General features: G+C 36.4%; 1 protein-coding gene across 2 annotated transcripts in view; it reads right to left on the bottom strand.

The window, feature by feature from the left end:
• LOC585768 (mucin-5AC) overlaps positions 1-17,324 on the bottom strand; it is a 70,362-nt gene extending 53,038 nt beyond the window's left edge. The window contains exons 1-14 of one of the 2 annotated variants that reach the window (XM_030974082.1): positions 17,082-17,324; positions 12,637-12,692; positions 9,789-9,887; positions 8,513-8,702; positions 6,485-6,834; positions 5,998-6,146; positions 5,008-5,185; positions 4,287-4,533; positions 3,813-3,859; positions 3,237-3,550; positions 2,707-2,851; positions 2,065-2,232; positions 1,256-1,423; positions 77-320 (exon numbers count right to left, since the gene is read on the bottom strand). In XM_030974082.1, the coding sequence (XP_030829942.1) occupies positions 77-320; positions 1,256-1,423; positions 2,065-2,232; positions 2,707-2,851; positions 3,237-3,550; positions 3,813-3,859; positions 4,287-4,533; positions 5,008-5,185; positions 5,998-6,146; positions 6,485-6,834; positions 8,513-8,702; positions 9,789-9,887; positions 12,637-12,692; positions 17,082-17,161 (2,435 nt within the window). In that variant the 5' untranslated portion in view covers positions 17,162-17,324. The remainder of the gene's footprint in view (positions 1-76; positions 321-1,255; positions 1,424-2,064; positions 2,233-2,706; positions 2,852-3,236; positions 3,551-3,812; positions 3,860-4,286; positions 4,534-5,007; positions 5,186-5,997; positions 6,147-6,484; positions 6,835-8,512; positions 8,703-9,788; positions 9,888-12,636; positions 12,693-17,081) is intronic. The other variant, XM_030974083.1, reaches the window with a different exon arrangement.
• Positions 17,325-21,816: the final 4,492 nt, after the last annotated feature.

Raw genomic sequence — 21,816 nt, 5'->3', positions numbered from 1 at the left:
AGTGTGGAGCATTCGTTTTCTTTCTCCTAATTTAGCTCGTCATATAAAATTCACTACCTAGACTTCCTAGACTCACCAGAAACCACATCCCTTCTCTATTCTCTCCCCTGGGGCATAGGTCTCGCCGGAATCAGGGTCTACACAGCCGCAGTTTTCAGGAGCCACGCATGCGCCATGTGGAGCCATGACGGAACCATCGGGACATGCGCATCCTTCTACGCAGGTCTCATCACAGACCGAATTGGATGAGAGGGCGTTGCATGTTGTTTCGCACATGGGATGACAAGCGCTGTATACGAGTCCGCCCTCGCAGTCGATCCCTAAAATTGGTTTGGACAAGATCGGCAAAAGAGGTACACGTATTATCTTGGGATCATGACAAAATATGTAAAGCATGCATATTAGGATACTATTTTTTTTCTTCAAAACGCTCACATACTACTTTAAAGATTGGGATTCGGGGCTGTACCCTCATACCTATTCCCTATAATACAATATAAACAGATGTTGACGTATTGCTATCGGGGTTTTAGATTATCATGGAAAGAAACATTTATGACTAGAAATGTTGCGTTTCGAAGTGCTGACGGTAGTGACAGTGTTCAAGATGTGGAAGTGACTAGAAAATGCAATTTAAAGTAGGATTTAAGACTATACATCATTTCTACCTCGCAGCTGACCCCTACAATATGTCTAGACGAGATCAGCGTTAGATGTTGACGTACTGAGGGGGTGATTCACAAAACTTGTCATCAGTGACATGACAGTTTTTGTTATAAGCTACTGAAATCCTCGCTTCTGATTGGTTATCAGAAGATTTGTCACTGATTTTTGTCATTTGTCATTGAAAAAGGGCTTGTGAAACGGGCCCTAGATATCAGGGTCATAAATTATCATATAAAGAAACATGCACGACTGGGAAATTTATGCTTCCAGAAGCCAAAGAAAGTTGTAAAGAGTATAATCAGACTACAAATTATCAAAAAATAGAGATTTAATTCTGCAAGTCCGACCTCCAGTTGATCCCTCCCTACAATGGGTTTCTGACATGACCAGCAGTAGATTGAGCCTGGTCATTGTAGTCATAATAGTATACTGAAGAACTAATTTGGGAATATGTTGTGATTTCGTTTTTGTTTTAATGGCGTGAAACGGATTTATATAGTTTATAAGGTTTGATAAATTATAGTCACTTGTATAAGCCTAGTTTGTTCCACATTCAGAAGTCAAGCCAATAAACAAAGTTTAAACTCACCACATCCGGGTGTTTCTGATCGCCAGTTGACGATGACACCTTTCTGAGCACATTGGGTAGCATACATAGCAAAGATCTCACATTTGCAGGTGTCCCCGGTTTCACAGTTGCAAACGTCACGTCGGCAGGCATCATAAAACACTTCCGGGTCAACATAATTCCGGCAAGCTATAGACAAATGAGAGTAAAGCGAAAGAGTTTGGAGTAGTATGATAGATTATGTTACGATATTACCTTTTCATTTGAAGAAGAAAAAGATCCTAAACCCGAGAAGAGAAAATCGATCTTGTGACAAACAAAAAAATGATAGTAATATAAAATAACATACAAGGTAAGGAATTTATTGCTATGAACTTACGGTTTGCTCAACAAGGGCATTTTAAGACTAGGAAATCTGACTACCACCATATATATATATGTTAAGGTATTTATCCTTAGGTTTGTTGTCATTGGTAAAAGTTGTATGTTGTAAGTTTTCAGAAATTTAGAGCGAAACTTATGATTATTATTAATATTATGATGATAATAATAATGTTGTTTACCCAGGGAAGCCTCAGAAGCATCAATGATATTCTTCATGCGGACCCTACACAGTTATTATTACCCGGTACCCATTTCACCTGGGTGAATAGTGGCCAATGTGGATTCCTGTCTTGCCAGTCGAGGTTAGTGCCGGGCTGGGATGTGAACCCTCAACCCTTAGATTGAAGGTAAAGTGAAGAAACCACTATACTACGACACTTATACAGAAATACTCTGAGGAATCCATGAGTAATGCCAAGGATTTAAACTTGTTCCTTGGTCCTTACCAGCAAAGGCATCATCGACGTAGAGTCGGTTACATTCTGACTCAGCAGTGAGAGCCTTCTGGGAGTAAAGGTCACAGGGGTCAGCGCCTGGATCGTCACTAGCATCGGGACAGGATGAACCAAGCTTCCACTTGTTCGCAAATGAAGCTGGGTTCGATTCGATGTCACCTTTAGAGGGAAAAAATCAGAGAAAGATGGGTTTTATCAGGGCATGTATGTTACTCGTAATCTACAGAAACCAGATTTCAAAATCTGATACTACTTTAACATCTCCACTAGATCATCTGTCCCACCTTGCTGCTTTTCCGACAGAAGAGTTACATGAAAATGAGATAAAACTCTTCTCCTAATGGATAATTCCTCTGCAAGCCTCTGGCATTCCAATACCAGTGTATTTTTTTAATAAGTCATTATTAGTAGCAGTAGTATAACTATTATTATCACTATCATGTTTATCATTTTTATTAATTGTGGTAGTAGTAGTAGTAGTAGAAGAAGTAGTAGCACTATTCTTCGTATTATTATTATTATTATTATTAATCTAAAAACAGTATATCTACACTGTTTTAAGCCGTGTTCCCACACTATATAACATTTTCACACACTGTGGGATATTAGCGTGTTTTGGCTAGCTGTGTTTACCTGCTTCGGTGTAAAAGTCGTCACGCTGATTGTTGTTGTATGTACCACAGAGACCACAAGTGGCATTGAGGTGCCTTTCATCGGCCATCACTGCTACCCTGTTGTTGCCATCGAAAAGGATGGTCAGGCCATTAGCCATAACGGCCTGTATGCATGTAAGTAATAGAATTAAAAGCAATTGTTAGAGGTCCTGAATACTAATATCTAAAGAATAAAAGCTTATCAGAATAAATATTAACATCAAGTAAGTTGTAAAAAGTCATCAAAGCATTGGGTTTAATTCAACGTATATTAATTCAGATTATCAAGTTCAAAGTCCTAGAATATATGGAACATATTAAGATCTTGTCATTGTTTAATTTGTGGTTTGGGTAATTGAAATCGTAGTTTTCATTGCTCTGCAACCTAAATTTTATTTTGATGCTTATGCCTATGTAAATGACTAATTTTCCAGAAAATTAATTTCACCTTTGAGGAAGAATTTTGCAAAATCTATTTCACTTTCGCAATACGCAGTGACTCTAACTTACAGCAGTTTGATGCTTAGTTGGCTGGTTCACAAATATGTTGCCAATCGTCTTGGGGAACTCCGTTACTTCCTGCCCATTGATCAGTACTTGATGACCTCTGCGCAGGCGCACAACGTTCATTCCATCTTCAAGAACAACCGCCTTGACGCAGGAGGCGCCCTCCATGCCGCATGCGGCATTTTCGATGGTCACCATGTAGATACTGCTCAAGCTCCAACAGTCCTTGACAAGAGTATAGGAGCAGGTACCAGCGAAATCGTAGTCATAGTTGTCAAAGGTATGGTAATGGCCATATCCACTGACCTGGCACATACCTGAAAGTAAAGGGTATTGCTACTCTCTGCATTACAGTGCATGGATATGAATATACATAACTCTTGTCATTCTATATCGGTTTCGAGTCAAATACTCCACATGTTAAAACTAAAATAAAGAGTTTTCAAAAAAGTGAATTGAAATGAACAGATTTTTACATATCTTGAGAAATTATTTGCTTTCGAAAGCTTTCATAGACTTTCAAAAAGTGTCATAATGACTTCTGTAACTCAAGGAAAATAATGTTAACCAAGATCATACCTCCGCAGTCATTCTGTGAGCACTGCCATTTTCCATCAACGCATTCACTGAAAATCAAGAGGAAAAAAATGTAAAGATGTTAGTCGACTGAGACCGGAAATTGACAACTGGCGTTTCCAATCCAAGACTCGCTTTTTAAGGTGTTGTATTCTTCATGTTTAACCGTACGACAATTACAACTTAATTGACAAAGATATGAAGAAATTTGCTATTCGAAATTCATCCATCCTTGCGATACATATTTATGTATAGAGCGCATTTTATTGGAAAAAATAATTAAATTTCAACTGACGAAAAATGAAGGATAGGTAAATGTGTAGGCAAACGAAATGTCACGAATCACACCGAATGTGTGGTGGGTGTGGGTTTTTTCTTCTCAAAACAGACCACTTGAGAGCAGGTCATCATAGGTGACATCACTATCTTACGCTATTCTTCAAGGAAACTCCTTGGCATGATCTGTGGACTACCTACCATTCGTTGCATCCATCTGAGATCTGTTTTCCTGGCTCGTACTCCGTTCCTTGCCATGAGCAGTAGCATTGGTTAGCACTGACGCATGTGCCTGCTGATGATCGGTAAGTCCCTGTTGGGCAGTGACAGCCCTCGATGCATCCAACTGTTTCATCGGTCTCGCAGTCAGCTATGGCGGTGCTGCAGCCCCTCTGGGTACAGGCTGATCCGCACTGGTCGTAGACCTTGTCCGCGGGACAGTCGAAAGCTGCAGGGTTAGTTAATAAAGATAATTTACATCACGGTTTGTAGGTCGGTATACGCAGACATGTGTTACCGAGCAGGACGATTTTGATCACCAAATATCAACCTTTCTCTGGAATCATTCAAGTCAATGTTTATCTATCTTAATGCTTTAGACTATTCAATCAAGTACTTCACAACAATTACTGCCCTATTCAATGTATGTGTAACAAGCCTATGCGTACAATCTCTACTCCCCTAACAGCAACCATTGTTTGCGCTATTGCATTTATACGTCTTTCACTTTTAGCTTAAGATTCTTCTTTTGATAAAGAGTTGAACATGTAAATTAAGGTACTGCCAAATTGACGTTATTCTCATACCTGGAATAAGAACACGGACCCGCCGTTTCATAGTTCGCAATATCTACAAGACTACACTTTCATCTGCGGAAGGCCATTTATTTAGCACAGAGGAAAGAAACATGGTTTATACTTACGACAGAAGTCGTAGGCCCTCCATGAGACTTGGAAGCCTCGTCGAGAACACTCCTGGGTATAGGCCGTGAAGGCAGCACACTTGCAGTCATTCCCTGTCGTGTTATCTTCTTGAGCCTTCATCTCGCATGCACAGACATCCTGCTCACAGGCGACGATGTATGGCTCAGGATCTACAACCTGTTTTAGACAGGTAAATCAAGATTTGATAGTTTATTTAAATTTCCATACGGATAACTGCCCTTCTATCATTAACAATACCCCGTCTTTACCCCTCCAGTTTAAATATCCTGGGGGAAATTACCACTAGGACAACAACCGCTATGGAATAACCTCATAGACAGAATCCGAACTGCATACATTAGTTGTTGCCAGGTTGGACAAACATTATGGCTTGACCTACCTAGCAACACTTAATATATGCAGTTGCATTCTGACTATTGAAATACTATTATTCCTATCAGGTGAATGAAATAATTTGTATTGAGGCACTTCACAAACACTTATGCATTAAATTTGGTTACATTACGAAAATGGCCGATTAGGCCAACCCTGTAACAGTAATGTAGAGGTGACATGGTCTGGTGGATACGTCACCGGATTGTGAATCCCATGATCCGCGTTTCGAGTCCCACGGCGACACTAATGTGTTTTGACAAGATATTAATTTACATATGTCACTCTGCACCTGGTACCAGGTAGAACAATGTTCCTCAAATGCCATAGCGCCTTATCAACATAGCTCGGCTAATGCGTGGATATTACTCTGATAATACTGCAGCGCTTTGAAACATTAGTATCAAGCGCGATATGAATTCGATTAGATAGTGATATTACTCAACATGTTAGTCGCCAATTTCTATCGTTGTCCAGACACACTCGTCAGGATTGGTGAAAAGTGAACGCATCCCCTCGCATGCGTTCTGTGCGAAACTTTGTGATTGGATGATTTCTTTGATTGACAGATGTTTGAGGGTGAGACAATAACTGACCTGGTGGCAAGCCATAAAGGTGCCATGACGTAGTTGAGCGCATTCGGATTCGGCGAATTGAGCTTTCGTCTCTGCCGCTGTCGATTCGAAGTTGGAGTATTGTGTGCATCGGAGTGGAACAGTTGGTACATCCGGGCAATATGCAGGATCTATGAAGATGTAATTATGCAAAGTGCATGGTATTAAAACGCCAATATAAAAGTGTGAATACCTGGGGGTAGAACTGAAAGGTGGTGCCGGCTTTATTCGGGTATTCAAACGAAACGTAATGTACAACGGGGATATTAATAAGTATTAAGACACCGCCATACCAGAGTCATGATAAAGGTAATTGTGCATGAATTAATTATCTAATATCGTTAAATACAGCAGACGGTTCTATCTACATCCATTCAAAAAATGCCGTCAAATTACTCCTTTATTTTCTCTAGGCTACTTCAAGTAACGGGATTTGTGGACCGCATGTATTCCCGATAACTATTCTTACCTCTCTCGTCCATGCCCTTCCAGGACAGACCAAAGCTGTAGGCATCATCAGCGACGGTGCCACTGGGGGTACGGAAGTCGTTGCTTGGATCTTCGTCGTACACTCCGCAGAGACCACATGTGTTGCCCTTCAGTGAATCCGAGGTGGCGTAAACCGTGATGGCTTCCCCTCCGTCGTAGAGGATGCTGAAACCCAGTCCACTGGTTGCTAGTGTGTAGTGAGCGATGCGCTCTAGGACCATTCCACCTGCCTTGGTTGGGAGGGTCTGCTCCACGTCCTTGTAGGTGACGACACCACCGGGTCGGAGATAGATCATGTCAGAGGGGTTACCGTTGTCGATCAAGACAGACCTGATGAGAAGATATAAGCAGCCAAAGGTAACGAGCCGCGATGGTACAAGAGAACAAAATCGAAAACATTCGCAAGTGTCTCAATTTAATTTAAGAAAAAGGAATTATGTAACTGGTCATTAGCTTATATCAAACCCGAAGAATGCACAATGTTAGATTATTTAAATCATTATTCGAATAATGTGTGTATATTTCTTAAACATTTTTTTAATTTGTTACTGAGCAAACGTTACTTTAACAGGAAACCAAAGAGCCACATACTTCTCTGGAAACAAGTATCTCAATAAGAAATTCCCAGTCTGTACTAGTAGTAGTAGTAATAGGATAAGTGTAGTAACAGCATAAGTACCAGTATTAGTAGTAAAAGCAGATTTAGAAATACTAGTAGCAGTAGTAGTAGTAGTAGTAGTAATAGTAGTAGTAGCAGAAGTAGTAGTAGTAGTAGTAGTAGATTTGTGTAGGTGGTTTTGTTGTTTATTTTCTGTTTGATTAAACAGTTAAAATCTATGGCTGACGCATTACGCTTTTAGGAATTGTATTTGTAATATTGTTTGTCTGACGCGAAGGCATATTCTGATGGTAAGTCTCAGGGGTATGGATAGGTTTAAGGTAAGTATTAGATTTGGGTTAATGGTAGGTGTATAAAAAAATGCATTCTGACTCACAATATTTGTCCGCCTGGGAACAATATGGTTTGTTAACGATATAGTCACCGTCATTGATTTTCCTATATTCATATCGCTTAGCCACACCGCAGCTTTCTCTGACTCTACTCGCTCTGTCTTTCAATATATCGATATTTTTTTCATATACAGCATTATATGTCACCTTTGCCTGTTTTCAGAAACTCTATTTTGTTGTTCTCTCTTTCCCTGTCTATTTATTTTAATTTTCTTTTGGAAAAATAACCTTTCTCTCTCTCCCTTCCTCCACTTGGCTCTCCCCCCATTTTCCCCCTATCTCTCTCTCTCTCTCTCTTTTTTTCTTTCTTGCTCTCTTTCTGCTTTCTCTAAGTTAGACCGACACGGCATTTTCTCCTCTTGTTGATACTCCCTACTCGATCGTGGCCTGTCTTTCTGTCAAATTAGATTTGGTTTATACTTTTGGTTTTAAGCCCCTTAGCCCACTTTATCTACCCCCCCCCCCCCCCCATTTTACCTCAATGTCAATGTCGCCGTGTTGTCTGGTTGTAAATAGGCTATTTTATTTCAATATAGACAATCAAGATAGTAATTAACATTTGGTCTTTATTTGGAAATAAAAATCAATAACGTAATTGCACGTGAATACATCTGAATGGCCACTTCATGACTCGGCAAATAGTTGTTGACAGCTGGTCATACTAGCAGTCCACGTAAGCAGAGTTTCAAAAAGGCCAATCTGTTTGCTTCCACGACCTGCCTCGGTCGCTAAATTCATTCACATAATAATGTGCTCACGCAGACTAGCGTTGCCCCCCCCCCCCTCTCCCCCTCCCTGCCATCTATGATCGAAACAAAAATCATAAATACGCCGCGTATGGCCACATGGGTCTAACCAGAAATCCTTGTTATTAACTGTCGGTCTGGTGTCGCTATCGTAGTTTTGTATGAGATATAATGTGATATTCGGTCTGTGAATGTATGTCGGTCTGCATTGTGTTGGTTTTATCGGTATATATGAGTGGGGTACAACTAACCTGGAGCAAGTATTGTTTTCCTTCTGTTCTTGACAATTAAGGTCATTCTCGACGTAGATATGGAAGGAAAAGTCCAGGCAGTCTGTGACCAGGGTATAGGTACACGCCCCATGGAAGCTGAAGAGCTTGCCGTCGAAGGAACGGTAGTGCTGCTGGGACCAGGCCTGGCAATAACCGTTCTCGTCAATGGCTGTTGATGAGAACGGAAAACAATGTAGAGATCGAGGTGTGATGCAGAAGAATATTACATATTATGAAAGGAGAGAGGTTGGTAGTCGACGGTTGAATTATTAAAAGAGAATTTGATAACGAATCAGTCGCCAAGAAATTCTTTAATGACCCATATAGGCTACTTAAAAGAATCACCGGTTAGAGTAAGTTTCGAAAAGCAAGAAAAAGTTACGCATGATTCGGAAGCGCCAGGAGTGTCAAGTCTGACAGACATAAGCGTTATACAAGAACCCACTATTATCATTATTATTATTATTTAGAACTAGCAAGAATACATCCAAGTCTACTACTGGCATAAGAAAAATGAAACTTATCTACTCAAACAAGTGGAGGCTACATCCCCTCCCAACCCCACCGATTCTGACGCCCATGTAAATCGTCCATATAGATTTCCTTCCATTTTGTCTTTTTTACTGCAATCTTGTGGCATGAAGTACAGGACCTACTTTTTACAGATCGACATTGAAAGGCTTCTCCCAGCCATCTAATCATAGTGTAATTTCATAGCTGTGCAAAGATATTCAACAAAATACGAAACTTTTTGTTAATTTAATTTCCATTGGAAACGGCAATGATTCTTTTCCAGTATAGTATTCCTATAAACCAGTTTCATACTCTGAAAAGACAATCAAATTATTTCGTATAGGCCTAGTCAACATGAAGGAGTCGTGCAGTCTACGAAATTAAATTAGGACAACATGTGGCAGGCAAATAAAACAGGATTTTAATACAAATATAGCAAGGTAATCGGCTAATGACTGTAAGGCGCATAAATACTTTTCGTGACAATTCCTCGGCCACATCATCAAACCGAATATAAATCGACCGGGTTTTTTTTTTTTTTGCCGTTCAGGGTATAATTTATAGTTGTTCAGTCTGTTGTCAGTGTGCTATCGGTCTCCTTTTTGTGACTGAGGTATTGGTCACTCTGCCAAACTGACTCGAGATTATTGACCGTTCGGGGTAATGTAATTTTTAGGTTTGTCCATTTATAGGTGTAATGTCGGTCTTGTTGGTTGTGACTGGGGTATGCCAGGATACTTACATGGGACCTGACTTGCAGGCGGAATGGTCGAAGCCGGCAGGGCTGCCGTGGGTCGTCTAGGGATCGGCATGGCCGCTCGGGCAGCTCGTCTGTGAGCAGCTGTAATAAGAGAGGATAATGTGGTATTGTTGAAAAAAAGAAAAAATAATCATCTTGATTTTCCCTCAAGATTTCCGGGTTAATTGGATTTTACAGTTTCATAAAGGAATATATATTACATTGGGTATAAATACATATACATCGGGGAATAGCAATGATTATAGACTTACTAAAGCTTATCGTATTGCACTCATCGTATATAGATCGCCAGCTTTAGTAGGTCTGTATTCGTTGCTATTCTACAAATATGTAATACATAGAAACATATCTATATATATCTACACACACACATATATATATATATATATATATATATATATATATATATATATATATGTGTGTGTGTGTGATATGTCAAAACGTTGCTTTGAAAAGTTGTACCGGATTTATTTTGGTAATGTTGTAACATATTCGTAAAGCATTACTTGTAAATAGAAGAACACTGGCAAAGAGTCACCATGTCGAATTCCATGCTGAATGAACGAAAAAGACAATAACAACAATTTTTCGAACTTTTTAAAATAAATTCATTTACTTAAAATGAATAGGCCATTCATATATTGGAGAAGCCCTGAAGAGCGATCCATAACGCATATCAAAATGTTGTATGAGACGCGTTGAAAACTAGAAGAGATTTTCAATTTCTCATCTTTTTAGAAATAAAAAACTGGCACTATAGTAATATATTTGATAAAATACCCAATTTCAAGTATATTTATGTGCGCATTGTGCGATTATTTTATCCATAGGTAGCCCTACGCGCCACATACCTCATAGATAATTCTCAGTATGTGTTTCAAATTTGTTTATCCCCCAATTTTGACGACCTTTAAAAGGTATGCTCTTTCAAGTAATAGACACATTCAGTTGTTTGTTTTTCTTCTCGGTATTTCTCCTTCCTTATTTAAATATACGACCTACTTTTATATCAGGGTCGTAACACGGATTCTTTTTTAATGGTATAGGGCACAATACCGAAAATATCTGAAAGCAAAAGAACAAATAGAAAATCCTTTGGCGCCAAAAAATGAAAAGGGCGCATTTGAGTATTGGGTATAATTATATGTTAATTAGTTTTTTTTAAGAGGCACGGGCCGGTTACTCCCATACCCCTCCATTCTGCTGCTGCATGAAGGTCCATGATATGACCCGGATATCTCAACCTTGTTATTGCGTAATATGTTCATTCTATGTACGTCATGGTTACACATATCACATCGTTTTGAATGCTTTGCTATGATACTTGAAAAACACAAAGCCTAATTGCTGTAGACTGTTCTATAATTGGAGCAGTTTAAGTTAAATTTAAACACACAAATAATAACATACTTGATTTTAAGTTAAAACAGTCTGTGATAGAAATAAAAAGAGTGGGACAATAAAAAGCTGGTATTACCGTCGCCCAGAGATATGTAGGAATTCCGTCTCAATACTGACTAAAACAAAATTGGGCAGTTATGTGTTTCACTTTTAACAAACAGATCAACTCCTGCAAATTTAGTTTTTTAAAATGTTTGGCATGGTTCTGGGCTGCAATTTATGCAAAATGTACATACCAATTTGAAAATTAATAAAAACTACAAAATACAAGATTTATGTGTTATAAAGCCCCCCCCCCCCCCTCCCCCTTCCCGAATCATCAGATTATTTATCCTGCAATCTTTGCTCCTGATGAGCTTCTTTCAGTTTCATTTAAAACAATTGCATCTAGTTGCATGCATGCGGGACAAATGCGCCATTTCCCCCTTTACCCCTCTCAAGCCTGACAACCACATATCGTTCTGTCGCTAAAGAGGTTGTCTTTATCGTCATTGCGACAACAAATAGATCCAGAGTGTGTTTTACATGTTAATTGAATGATAAGATCCGTCCAGCGCCTCTCTTATCAATATCAAGGCTAATATGTTTCAGTCTGTATATAGCAGAATTCCTGTGACGTATTTCGTGGAATGATTATTTTAACCATTTCTAGACATTTTTTCCTAACTGCTTTGACGTAATACGAGTAGCCCTAAGAATGTTAATGTGTTTTTGTTTATTTGTTTCATCGCTATGTACTAGGGATATGTACTGATAATTTTCATCGTAACCGCTTAACAAAATATATTACCCAATGAAAAGTAATACAGAGAGAGAGAGAGAGAGAATCATGCAAATATCGTGCATTTGGGTCCAGTATGGAATATTTTCTTTCCTATTTATTGTAAATGTGAATCAAATTGACACATAATTACAAGCATACACATGGTTATACAAGTTATCACGCTCAGTGGTGACAATATTTCTCATAACCTTATTTTTCATTAGTTTGTCTTAATTTTGTTTCATCTAGATACTTCAGGCATGCTTTTTTTCTGTATGCTTAAATGTTTCTTAACGATGCACTGATGATATATGAAGACTTGAACTCAAACTTATCAGAGAAACATTTCATTACACATGAGAGACAGAGGGGCCTATCGCCATTAATAAAGCTTTTTTTATTTATTGATATAAATAAATATATTCCATGAGTTTAAGACACAGAATTTGTTCATTTTCATTTATTTAAATAATATAGGTTTTATGTATTGAAGGTTTTCTACATATACTTAGATAAAATCATTTAAACGTTTGGTCTCTTACATTCATCAAAATATTAAGTTCTTTCGTCTTGATAAGTTATAAACTATTTTGAAGGAATTCATTCCGTCTTCCTTTAACGTATTCAAATTATTGAAAATGAGACGATTATATGGGATTTACTTACGATGGTTCAGTATCGGATTGTGGCTCCCGTCTTTGGTGTAGAACGAGTATGTCGGTCTGTAAAACAGAAGAGATAAATAACTTTTATTTCGAATCTTTAAAAAAAACTAGAGCATTCATACTTTAAGTACTTATTGAATCGTATGTCAGCACTTCTAAGAACGAGTATTCCGATCTGTAAACAAAATACGATAAATACCCAGTTTATATGTTTGGATTTTTAAAAAACATTTAGAATTTTAGTTTGTCATCAAATCTACTTGGAGCGCATCTGAGATATTTGTATTCACGCTGACTTAAAAGTAATCAATCAAATTATATGTCAACATAAAGGGGTTACAGATTTATACGTCATGCATTTATAATTTCAAAAACAAATCTCTGTTGATCGTCTTTGTAACTAAGCATTTTTATCAAAAATAGAATGAAATTAAATCATATAAATGCATTTGCCATAAAGAAAATTATATGTTTACTTACGTTTTAGTCTAAATGCTCTATCTAAGTTTAAATATGTTCATTTTAAGATTAACCTAAAACCATCCACAGAAAATATACTTTACAATTAATTGAAAGTATAGGCTTGATCGATTGTAAACTATACTTTTAAGAAACAGAAAATAAGTATATATAGTACAATAGGATATTAAAAAACTGTCATATTAATACTTGATAGAGAAATGTAGTACCTAATCTATCGTCGCTTAATTGAAACCTTTTTGGGGTTCTAATTATCGAAATTTGCCTCTAATCAATGAGTTTATCTGCATTTTATTCTATAAAATATATCAAAACTATTTTCTCATTGAATTTACTCTAGTGATGTCATCACGGGCTAATCTGGAAACATTTTTTTCCTCACAAGGAGATTCGTTCTGTTTCCATCTGCTACTATAATTATGCTACTTTACCAGATTTACAAGTTCATGAGCCTGTGACTCTGTTCTGCTTTTTGTGAAGCAGTATCACATAAACACATAAATAAATTGCTTATCAAATTGATGTGCCATAACGTGAAGATTACAACGATATGAATTTAACGAAGTTTCTTTTACCGTGTTTGATATTGTCACTATCTGTTTTGACAGACAGATCCATTTAATCGTAACAACATAATTGTAGCCACTTTTTCTGCAAGGTTTGTTTAACACTGGGATAAACTTTGATATAAGTGTTTGCTAGAGTAATAAACTGTGTGGGCTTGCAATAAAAGAATGTGGATTCTTGGGTAAATAACAAATACACTTGACATTCTCCTTGCTTCAATTGAGCACCACCAAATGAGACTTAAACTAAACTCTGGAGTGTTTGTGTAATTAATCGCATAAACGCAAGAGCAATTTACAGTACATGCCGTTCAAATATATTCGACAATTCATTTCAACAATCTAACATCAAAAATTCTTAGTTTGTAGATTTAATTTTGAGAAGAAAAACAAAACGTGCAACACTTCCATTCATTTTCAGTGTAAGTTTGAAATCGTTCCGATTCTAAATAGTTGTTGTCAATTCGGGTAGACAAACCAGCTCATGCTTATTGTAGTTCAGACAAGTTTACATAAGATGTCTGGTATGCCGATAAACTTAAACTTTGCGGATCCACTTACATTCTAAAAGATATATTTGTTTTTCTTTGGCCAAAGTTTTAGAAACAAATAAATGAAGGCATAACGTGCAATCTAGAGCACAATCTTTGTTTTAATTTAAGACAAGATAATGTCATAGTATAGTATGTATTGAAAAGAATGGTAAGAGTATCTTTTAGAGAAATCAACTGATTTACTTAAAACTGCCTGGGATTGTTATTTCTTTAATGACATGGCAACTGTCACGTCCATGTTGGAAACACCATTAGAAAGCCATGTAGTTCAAATTAAGCTATGCTTTTATAATTTTAGTAAGTAAGTTTACAAAATTCCGCCATTAACAAAAAAACACTTTTTAACAAAAACTCGTAATAAAATGAGTTCTCTATTAATTGACGGATGAATTTGAGTATAGTGTCGATTATCGTTTTTGTAAATTTACCACTTGTTAAATTGAAAACCAAATGGGTTTTATTCTAGAATCTGGTATTAAATTAAATAAATATTGTTGATCTTATTTCAAGTTTGGATTACTAAGTTAGATAGTTAAGTAATTTAGTTTCAATATTCTCTTGATTCAGCTCGATAGGAATTTAAATTACCCAAAACATATTTCACACTATTGCTCTTTTCTGGAAGAAAATATCTTTGGACAAAACTTTGAAGTTCTTTTCTACATTTCCAAAAGAAATTCAGATTTTATTATTTTCCTCATAGGAAAAAATAGTTTTTTAATGAAGTTTAGTAGAGTTCCAGTCAAAATCATGATATTACTAAATCGATATTTCATCAAAACGAAGACATCTTAAAAATTATCTATATCCATTTATAATAAAATAAAAAATAAAAAATTCCGATTATTGTTCTCTCTGTAATATTTTTAATTTTGTTTTGGAAATCATAAAGAATATGCCTGCAGCATGATTCTCTCTCTCTCTCTCTAACACATTTCCCCTGTCTATCTATCTTTATCTATTTCTCTCACTTGATATAATTTCTTAATATCAATTTAAGGTCGGTTGCATCTGCTTTTAATTTCTGTAAATTCTATACTTTGTTTTTGAGTGGAAGAATTTACAGGACATAAGGATATAGGAAATATCTCTTTTTATCAAGAACGACTCTTATAGTACAAACAAGGATCAACATCTGCTAACAATAACGCACAAGTCATACGTTTCTTTATTTATATACCGTGAATCAAAATCGATTTTTCGACATTACTGGTATTTTCGGGAGCCATGTAAAGGTCAATCTATTTCTTATTTGCTATATCGTGAAATCTAGCATGTCCAACAGGCTGATGGAGTAGCTAAAACATTGAGTTGCTTTACAATAAGGCTATGGCCGATTTACATATCAATTTTACTGGTTTCCAACAAATATGGTATGATGATAAAGTTATGGAATCAATTGAGTTTAAGTTTTTATCCCGGTGGTTGTGGAATCAAAAGTACTATGTCCCATGTGCAGGCCAAACAAAATTAAAAGGTTAAATTTCACCGGCATTTGAAAGATAATACTAAATTAGAACTTCCCTTAAAACAGAAGGGCTTGAAGATTTCTTTGAGTGGGAAATAAAGACCCTTAGTTTTAGAATCCATTTTAGTGATTGCAATAATTTTAGTAATGCTCTGATTTTCAGACCTTTGTACCGATCGGTCATACGTTTTGTGCTGCGCAAAGATTCAATCAGTTTAATTTTGGCCATTGCAAGAAGTGGGTTATTGATGTAGACAAATGCTCATGTACCGTTTACAGCTCATTTTATGTATTTTATTACCAAAGAAAAAAATGAAGTCAATCAGTCACTCAATAGTGTCTGACAGTGAAGTCTAGAAAGTAAACGGGTTTCCTTGCATAATTTGAATACTAGGATAATGCTAAAAAGATAGGACATACGTGACATATTCATAATTTCTGCAAAGTTCTACAAAATTTGATGTTGGCTGCAAATGGGACATAGTACCTTTAAACAATGCCTTGATCATTCACGATTGGAAACTTTCGCTAACACCAAATGGTAGCTAGCCTAACTGAAAAGGCCGTTATATTCTTTCGTCAAAATAACTCGTTTATAGGGAAATTAATAGAGTGGTGAAGTGTGACGTGTCCTAACCATTACGAGCCAGAGCAAATAACACTGAGTTCCTAAAGGAAATATATTTATTCAGTTGGTCATATATCAGCCAATACTTAACATATTCAATTGATTTTTGACATTTGGACATTATCTTTGATGCTCTTTCGGAAAATAAAGAAAAGTTGAGAAATTCTAAAAATATATTTTTATGACGTCACAGCTTCGGTACTCTATGGCTACCACATGCTCCAATCCTGTTTTTTTTTACCTAGTTCTTTCTTTTACTTCATCTTGTTTCATCCAAACTGTCTTGTATTATGTATTGGTAATGTGAGGAGCAAAACCAGATGGATGCTTCCACGAAGGCGAGGGTGGTGATATTTTGGCGCCTTGAACGTTGACCGACATGAATATAACTATTGGAATCATTGTCGTTGTGATCTCAATTTTACTAGCAATAATTTACCATTTCTTATCATTGTGAACAAGTTAACATAAAATTTGATGACCCGATGATAAACATTTTCCCCAAGAATGTAATAAATGATTGAATCAGCTAAAGCCATTTTGTACATTGTCAGAACACACATCGCATAGAAATAAATAAAATGGTAATTTTACAAATAAAGCAAATTATAATTGTTACATTAATGAACGACTTATGTCACTAAACATGCTTGACGTTTGCCACTCTTTTTCTAATAAACAAAGACTGCTTAAAGATATTCATCTACCACTTATCACATATCAGATAGCAAAAAATATATATTGACTTACCGCCGTTTGTAGGTAACGTGAGCCTCGATGGCCCCGAGTACCACGGCTAGAAGAAGAAGGCAGTATATTGCACGAGCCATGATTTCGTTAACTCTTTCAGGCTGGCTGACTTCGGTGGCCAGGCCACGAGAAAAGAGAAAACTTGTCTAAAGTTTCAAGCAGTCTTGACTTCCAGAATTAATTGTTGGGCTCCGTTTCGCGTTCTCACATTAACGTAGTCGGAGTCCAGGCTCGGGCTTTAGGAAGGAGCAAGTCACCTGGAGAGGGGTTTGCGTGGGCCTTTTATACCCCTGTTTGAGGGTAATTGGTAGCAGCTTGGTTGGTAGAAGGGTGCGCACAACACCCCTAGATAAACTTCACCAAACAGTTTACTTAAGCCAAGTGGTTGGCAAAGAGAAGGGCACGCATTACCACCAACAAAAAATCCTCTGGTGATAAAATGTTCTGGTTAAGGATATCCATGCGCCTGGGATGCGCGGTTTATCGGTAACTAAGTAATTATGTGGCTTTGTCTATTAGCATAACGGGAGCTGATACCAGATTACATCGTTTGTCGATTCCATTTACATGCTCGGTTTGTCAAATAGAGCTGGATTGGACTAAAAGTAGAAGTTTAATTCACAGTTTTCTCCTTCTTTGAATGATGGCGTAATAGGTTTTCTTCTTGTGTAATTTCTTTTGAAACTGACATAATTTTATTTTTAACGGTGGAATGTCATTGATAAATAGCAGTGTTTAAAAGATAGTCTTCCATAGCAAAGGAATCCAACATTAAAATATTGCATGATTAGGAATTTAAAGTTATACATCATCCTTTTCATACTTTAAGTTTATTCTATCTAGAATGGCATTCTCCAGCAATGAGAAAACATGTAAATCAATATTTAACGTTAATAGTGCTTAACATGCAAAAATAACGGGTAATGTATGACATTAGAAGTTTATAAAACGAGATACAGGAAGATAATGTAAAAGAAGTGAAACAAAAGAACCTACATGTATTATAGGTCTACATTTATTTAAGGTTTAAAAAGAGACTCGGGACATTTGATATATTACACAAAACAAGGATATGATAAAGTATTTTCAGTGATACCCGAAGCACCATTTTCAACCGCCGATGTCATAATAAATTAATAATAATATTAATAATGATGATGATGATGATGATGATGATGGTAATAATGATAGAAATAAAAATAATAATAAATACAATGAAAGTAATATTAATAGCAACAACAATAATGATACTGATAATAATAATAAAGGAAAGGAAGCAAAGGGAGAAGAAGAAAAAGAATATGTATAATGACGAAAGCATGAATAAATAGGAGATTAATGGATCGACGTAAAACTGAGATTGTCCTTAATTAATAAGTAGAAACATTTTAGAGGATAAATCTAGTCAATCCCCCCCCCCCCCCCCCCCCCTCTATTTTTGGTATCGTTTCCGTCCACTGCTAAGTTCCTATGTTTGTGCTAGTGTTTAGTCCGGGAAGGGATGTCCTTCAATCAAAGTGATTTTCATTACCGAAATAAAAAAAAGTAAATTATCCCGACGTGTCATCTCCTATCACGCAGTCGTTGCGTGGATGTTTCTCTCAGACAGCTACTGAAATTGTTTTCATTGCACTTTACTTGTTCATTAAAAAAAGAAATGCGTAAGTACTGACATGAAGCAAAACAAACTAAGTGTGTTTTGTCTCTCCGCGAACTCTACAATTAGAAAATATTATCGATGTGTGCGTGTGTGTGTGTTAGAAAGAGAGTGTATGACTTATTGATGGTGAGAGAGAGAAACAGAGAAAATAATTAAATGAGTGATAGAACGAGAGCGACAGAGAGGAGGGGAAAACCTGTGCATGGGCTGCATTGGTGTGCGTGTGTGGGAGTGTTACAGGAAGATTGCGCCATAATGTGTTAATATCCCAATAAGCATAACTTATTTTTTATGCTAGAATTTTATCAATAGTCTTGTTACAGTTATGCCTAGTCATAAAATTATCATGAATACAATATTTTTCTTTTTCGTATTTTTAGTTGCAGTTTACTTGACATAAGCAACATTCATATATTCACTTAAAAGAGTACTATACAAACATTTAAGCAAGATATTTTAAACTGATACAGTGTCATATAAAAGTAAACTTTTTTTTAATTAATTTCTCCCGACTTTGTATTAGATAAATGGAAATATGTTTTTAAAGAAATCTTTACAAACTTTATATCACAGTACTTATTATAACCTCAACTTTGATGGACAATTTATTGAATAAAGTGTATAATAGATTTGACATACATGTAACTTACGATTAATTAATTATAATTCCAAAGATTATTCAAGCTGGTCCAAGATGGTTGTTTTTCAAGGGCATTTCGATAAAAAACATGAACAAGACACCTTAGTCTCCTCTACGATTCATTTTTAAATCTACGTCCGACTTAAATTAACCAGAGCTTAGTATCTCTCCAGAAAGGTGAATATTTTCAAATGAATACTTACATTATCAGAAAGCTGAATTATTATCGAAAACGGAAATGGTTTATGGTACTTCTTCTTGACTTGACTTCAATGTAACAAAAAAAACATATATATAGAATTTTTTAACACACCCGCGCGGCATGTTCTTCTTTGGTAAATTATATTAATTTTCATTTTAAAAAAGAAAAAAATACTTCTTCATTTTCAAGATTAGTTAGCCATGAACCGCTGACTTCTCTGCACAGTTTGCATTATAGAAAAAAATATATATATACAAACGTCATTTGAATCTTAAACCTTCTGAAATACCTGCTCACTCGAACCGCTTTACCAATTTAACTTTCTGATCTAAACCTGGGGATCTATTGCGACATCACGTTTAATCATACACCAACGACATGTCTATATATCACTCAGACAGTTATTTGATCTCGTGGCACCAATTAACACTTTTGAAGTATGATCGATCTACCCCTTTTTCATTCCTTAAAACAAAAGAGTTGTTAATGGTGATAACACGCGATTTATATTTGCATATTCTTTGTTTTACAAGCAGTCGACAGACCTCATCTGTCAAATGTTGGCACGTATGACGTAGTATTCTTTGTAAAGTGTTTGATGTCGGTTCATAACTTCAGGAGTTCTGTCCATCCAGGGGCATATTCAATAGCAGGTGGCAAAAAACAACTTTAAACATGAGATAAATATGAAGACAGAAACAAACCTTAGATGAAAATGGCCCTCCTTACCAGATTGACAGAGGAAGGTACATACAACAACAACAAAAAGGTAATTACAGAAAGTTTCAAAGCGGACAGTATACATGCCTGACAAGTGTTTCGTAAATTTAGCAAGAAGGCTAACATGAAGAAGATATACCATTCTTGTTTTAACACTGAATTAATCTAATTGTACTTCGAAAGTTAATTTTTTTAAATTTTATCTTATTAAATAGAAAAGTTCAAAAGTAAATGTTAACAAATACAGACGGTATTGGCGATGGTGGTAGTGATAGTGGTGACGATAATGAGGGTTTTAGTAGTGGTGATAATAATGTTTATAGTGATGGTGACGGTGATTATGATAGTGGGGTTAGATTAATGGTGATTGTAGTAAGGACTAAGGAGTATTCTTATTTTTTACCAAAAAAAAAATTGAGGGAGGTTTAAACCCCCAAAACACCACCCCCCCGCCCCCCCCCCCCCCCCCTCTGCGTACGCGCCTATACCATGGTACTACCATTACAATCATTATGATACACTACTAATATAGAGCCATGGTCGTACTGTTTGTATCATAGTGGTACCATGGTATACCTTGGTAGTACCATTTGGGTTTTTTTTTTGGTAAGGGTGATGGTGATGGTGATGATGATCGTGTTAGTGATGTTGATGGTGGTATTGTGAAGTACATGTATACTTTGGATGACATTCAGTGGGCTTTTATTTGCAGACATACTACCATGTATGTACTCTTTCTGTAAACTAAAATTAGCTTAAACAGAAAATTGAGTTCTAGGGAGAGTTAAAAACAATTTGTGAGCGTAGACATTGTTACTATGCAAGTGTGGAAGAACATCATCAGAGCCATTTCCCCCTGAAAAGCATGGCTCTTCAAATGCTTTTATATTGTAAATATGAAGTGATTCCCGATTTTATGCCACGTGTTTGTGTAGTCCCATATACATTTTTCTGCGTTTACCAAGACTGGGCCAAATTTCTTATCACTTTGATGACTCCAGAACCTTGCAGTACACACCAATATTTAGATGCTGCTCGATCAACTTTTTTTGACCGATTCCATACTGTTTCTATCAATACATGGCCCTAACAACTTTATCTTTAAACAACAATAGTTTTCTTCAAATTTTACATTTTCATAACTTAGGTAAGTATTAACATTTTTAAATGTGTATCTTAAAATTGTATACGTTGAATGTAAACAGATTTGATCTTTTTATGAGATAACAAGAAATGCAATCAATACAACAAATAAATAGCCCCTAACATTTTCCGGCTTTGTAACATATAAACCTCATCAAAGTTTTGTTTATTAATTTTTGAGCCACAGTCATTGCAACACACGATCGTAATTAAAAGTGCTGACCCGAATAGCAGTCAGCTTCTGCACGTACAGTGTCACTGCTTTTCTGTGATTATTCAATAACGTCTTCTTTCCCACATAGTCCACAATGCCATTAACACAACACACAGCTTTCTGCGCTTGGTATAGAGAGGGTTAACCTCCAACGAG

The sequence above is a fragment of the Strongylocentrotus purpuratus genome, unplaced genomic scaffold (genome assembly GCF_000002235.5).
Source record: "Strongylocentrotus purpuratus isolate Spur 01 unplaced genomic scaffold, Spur_5.0 spur5_scaffold_7, whole genome shotgun sequence".
Lineage (NCBI taxonomy): Eukaryota > Metazoa > Echinodermata > Echinoidea > Camarodonta > Strongylocentrotidae > Strongylocentrotus > Strongylocentrotus purpuratus.
The sequence above is the reverse complement of the archived record's forward strand: the minus strand, read 5'-3'. Positions and strand labels throughout refer to the sequence as shown.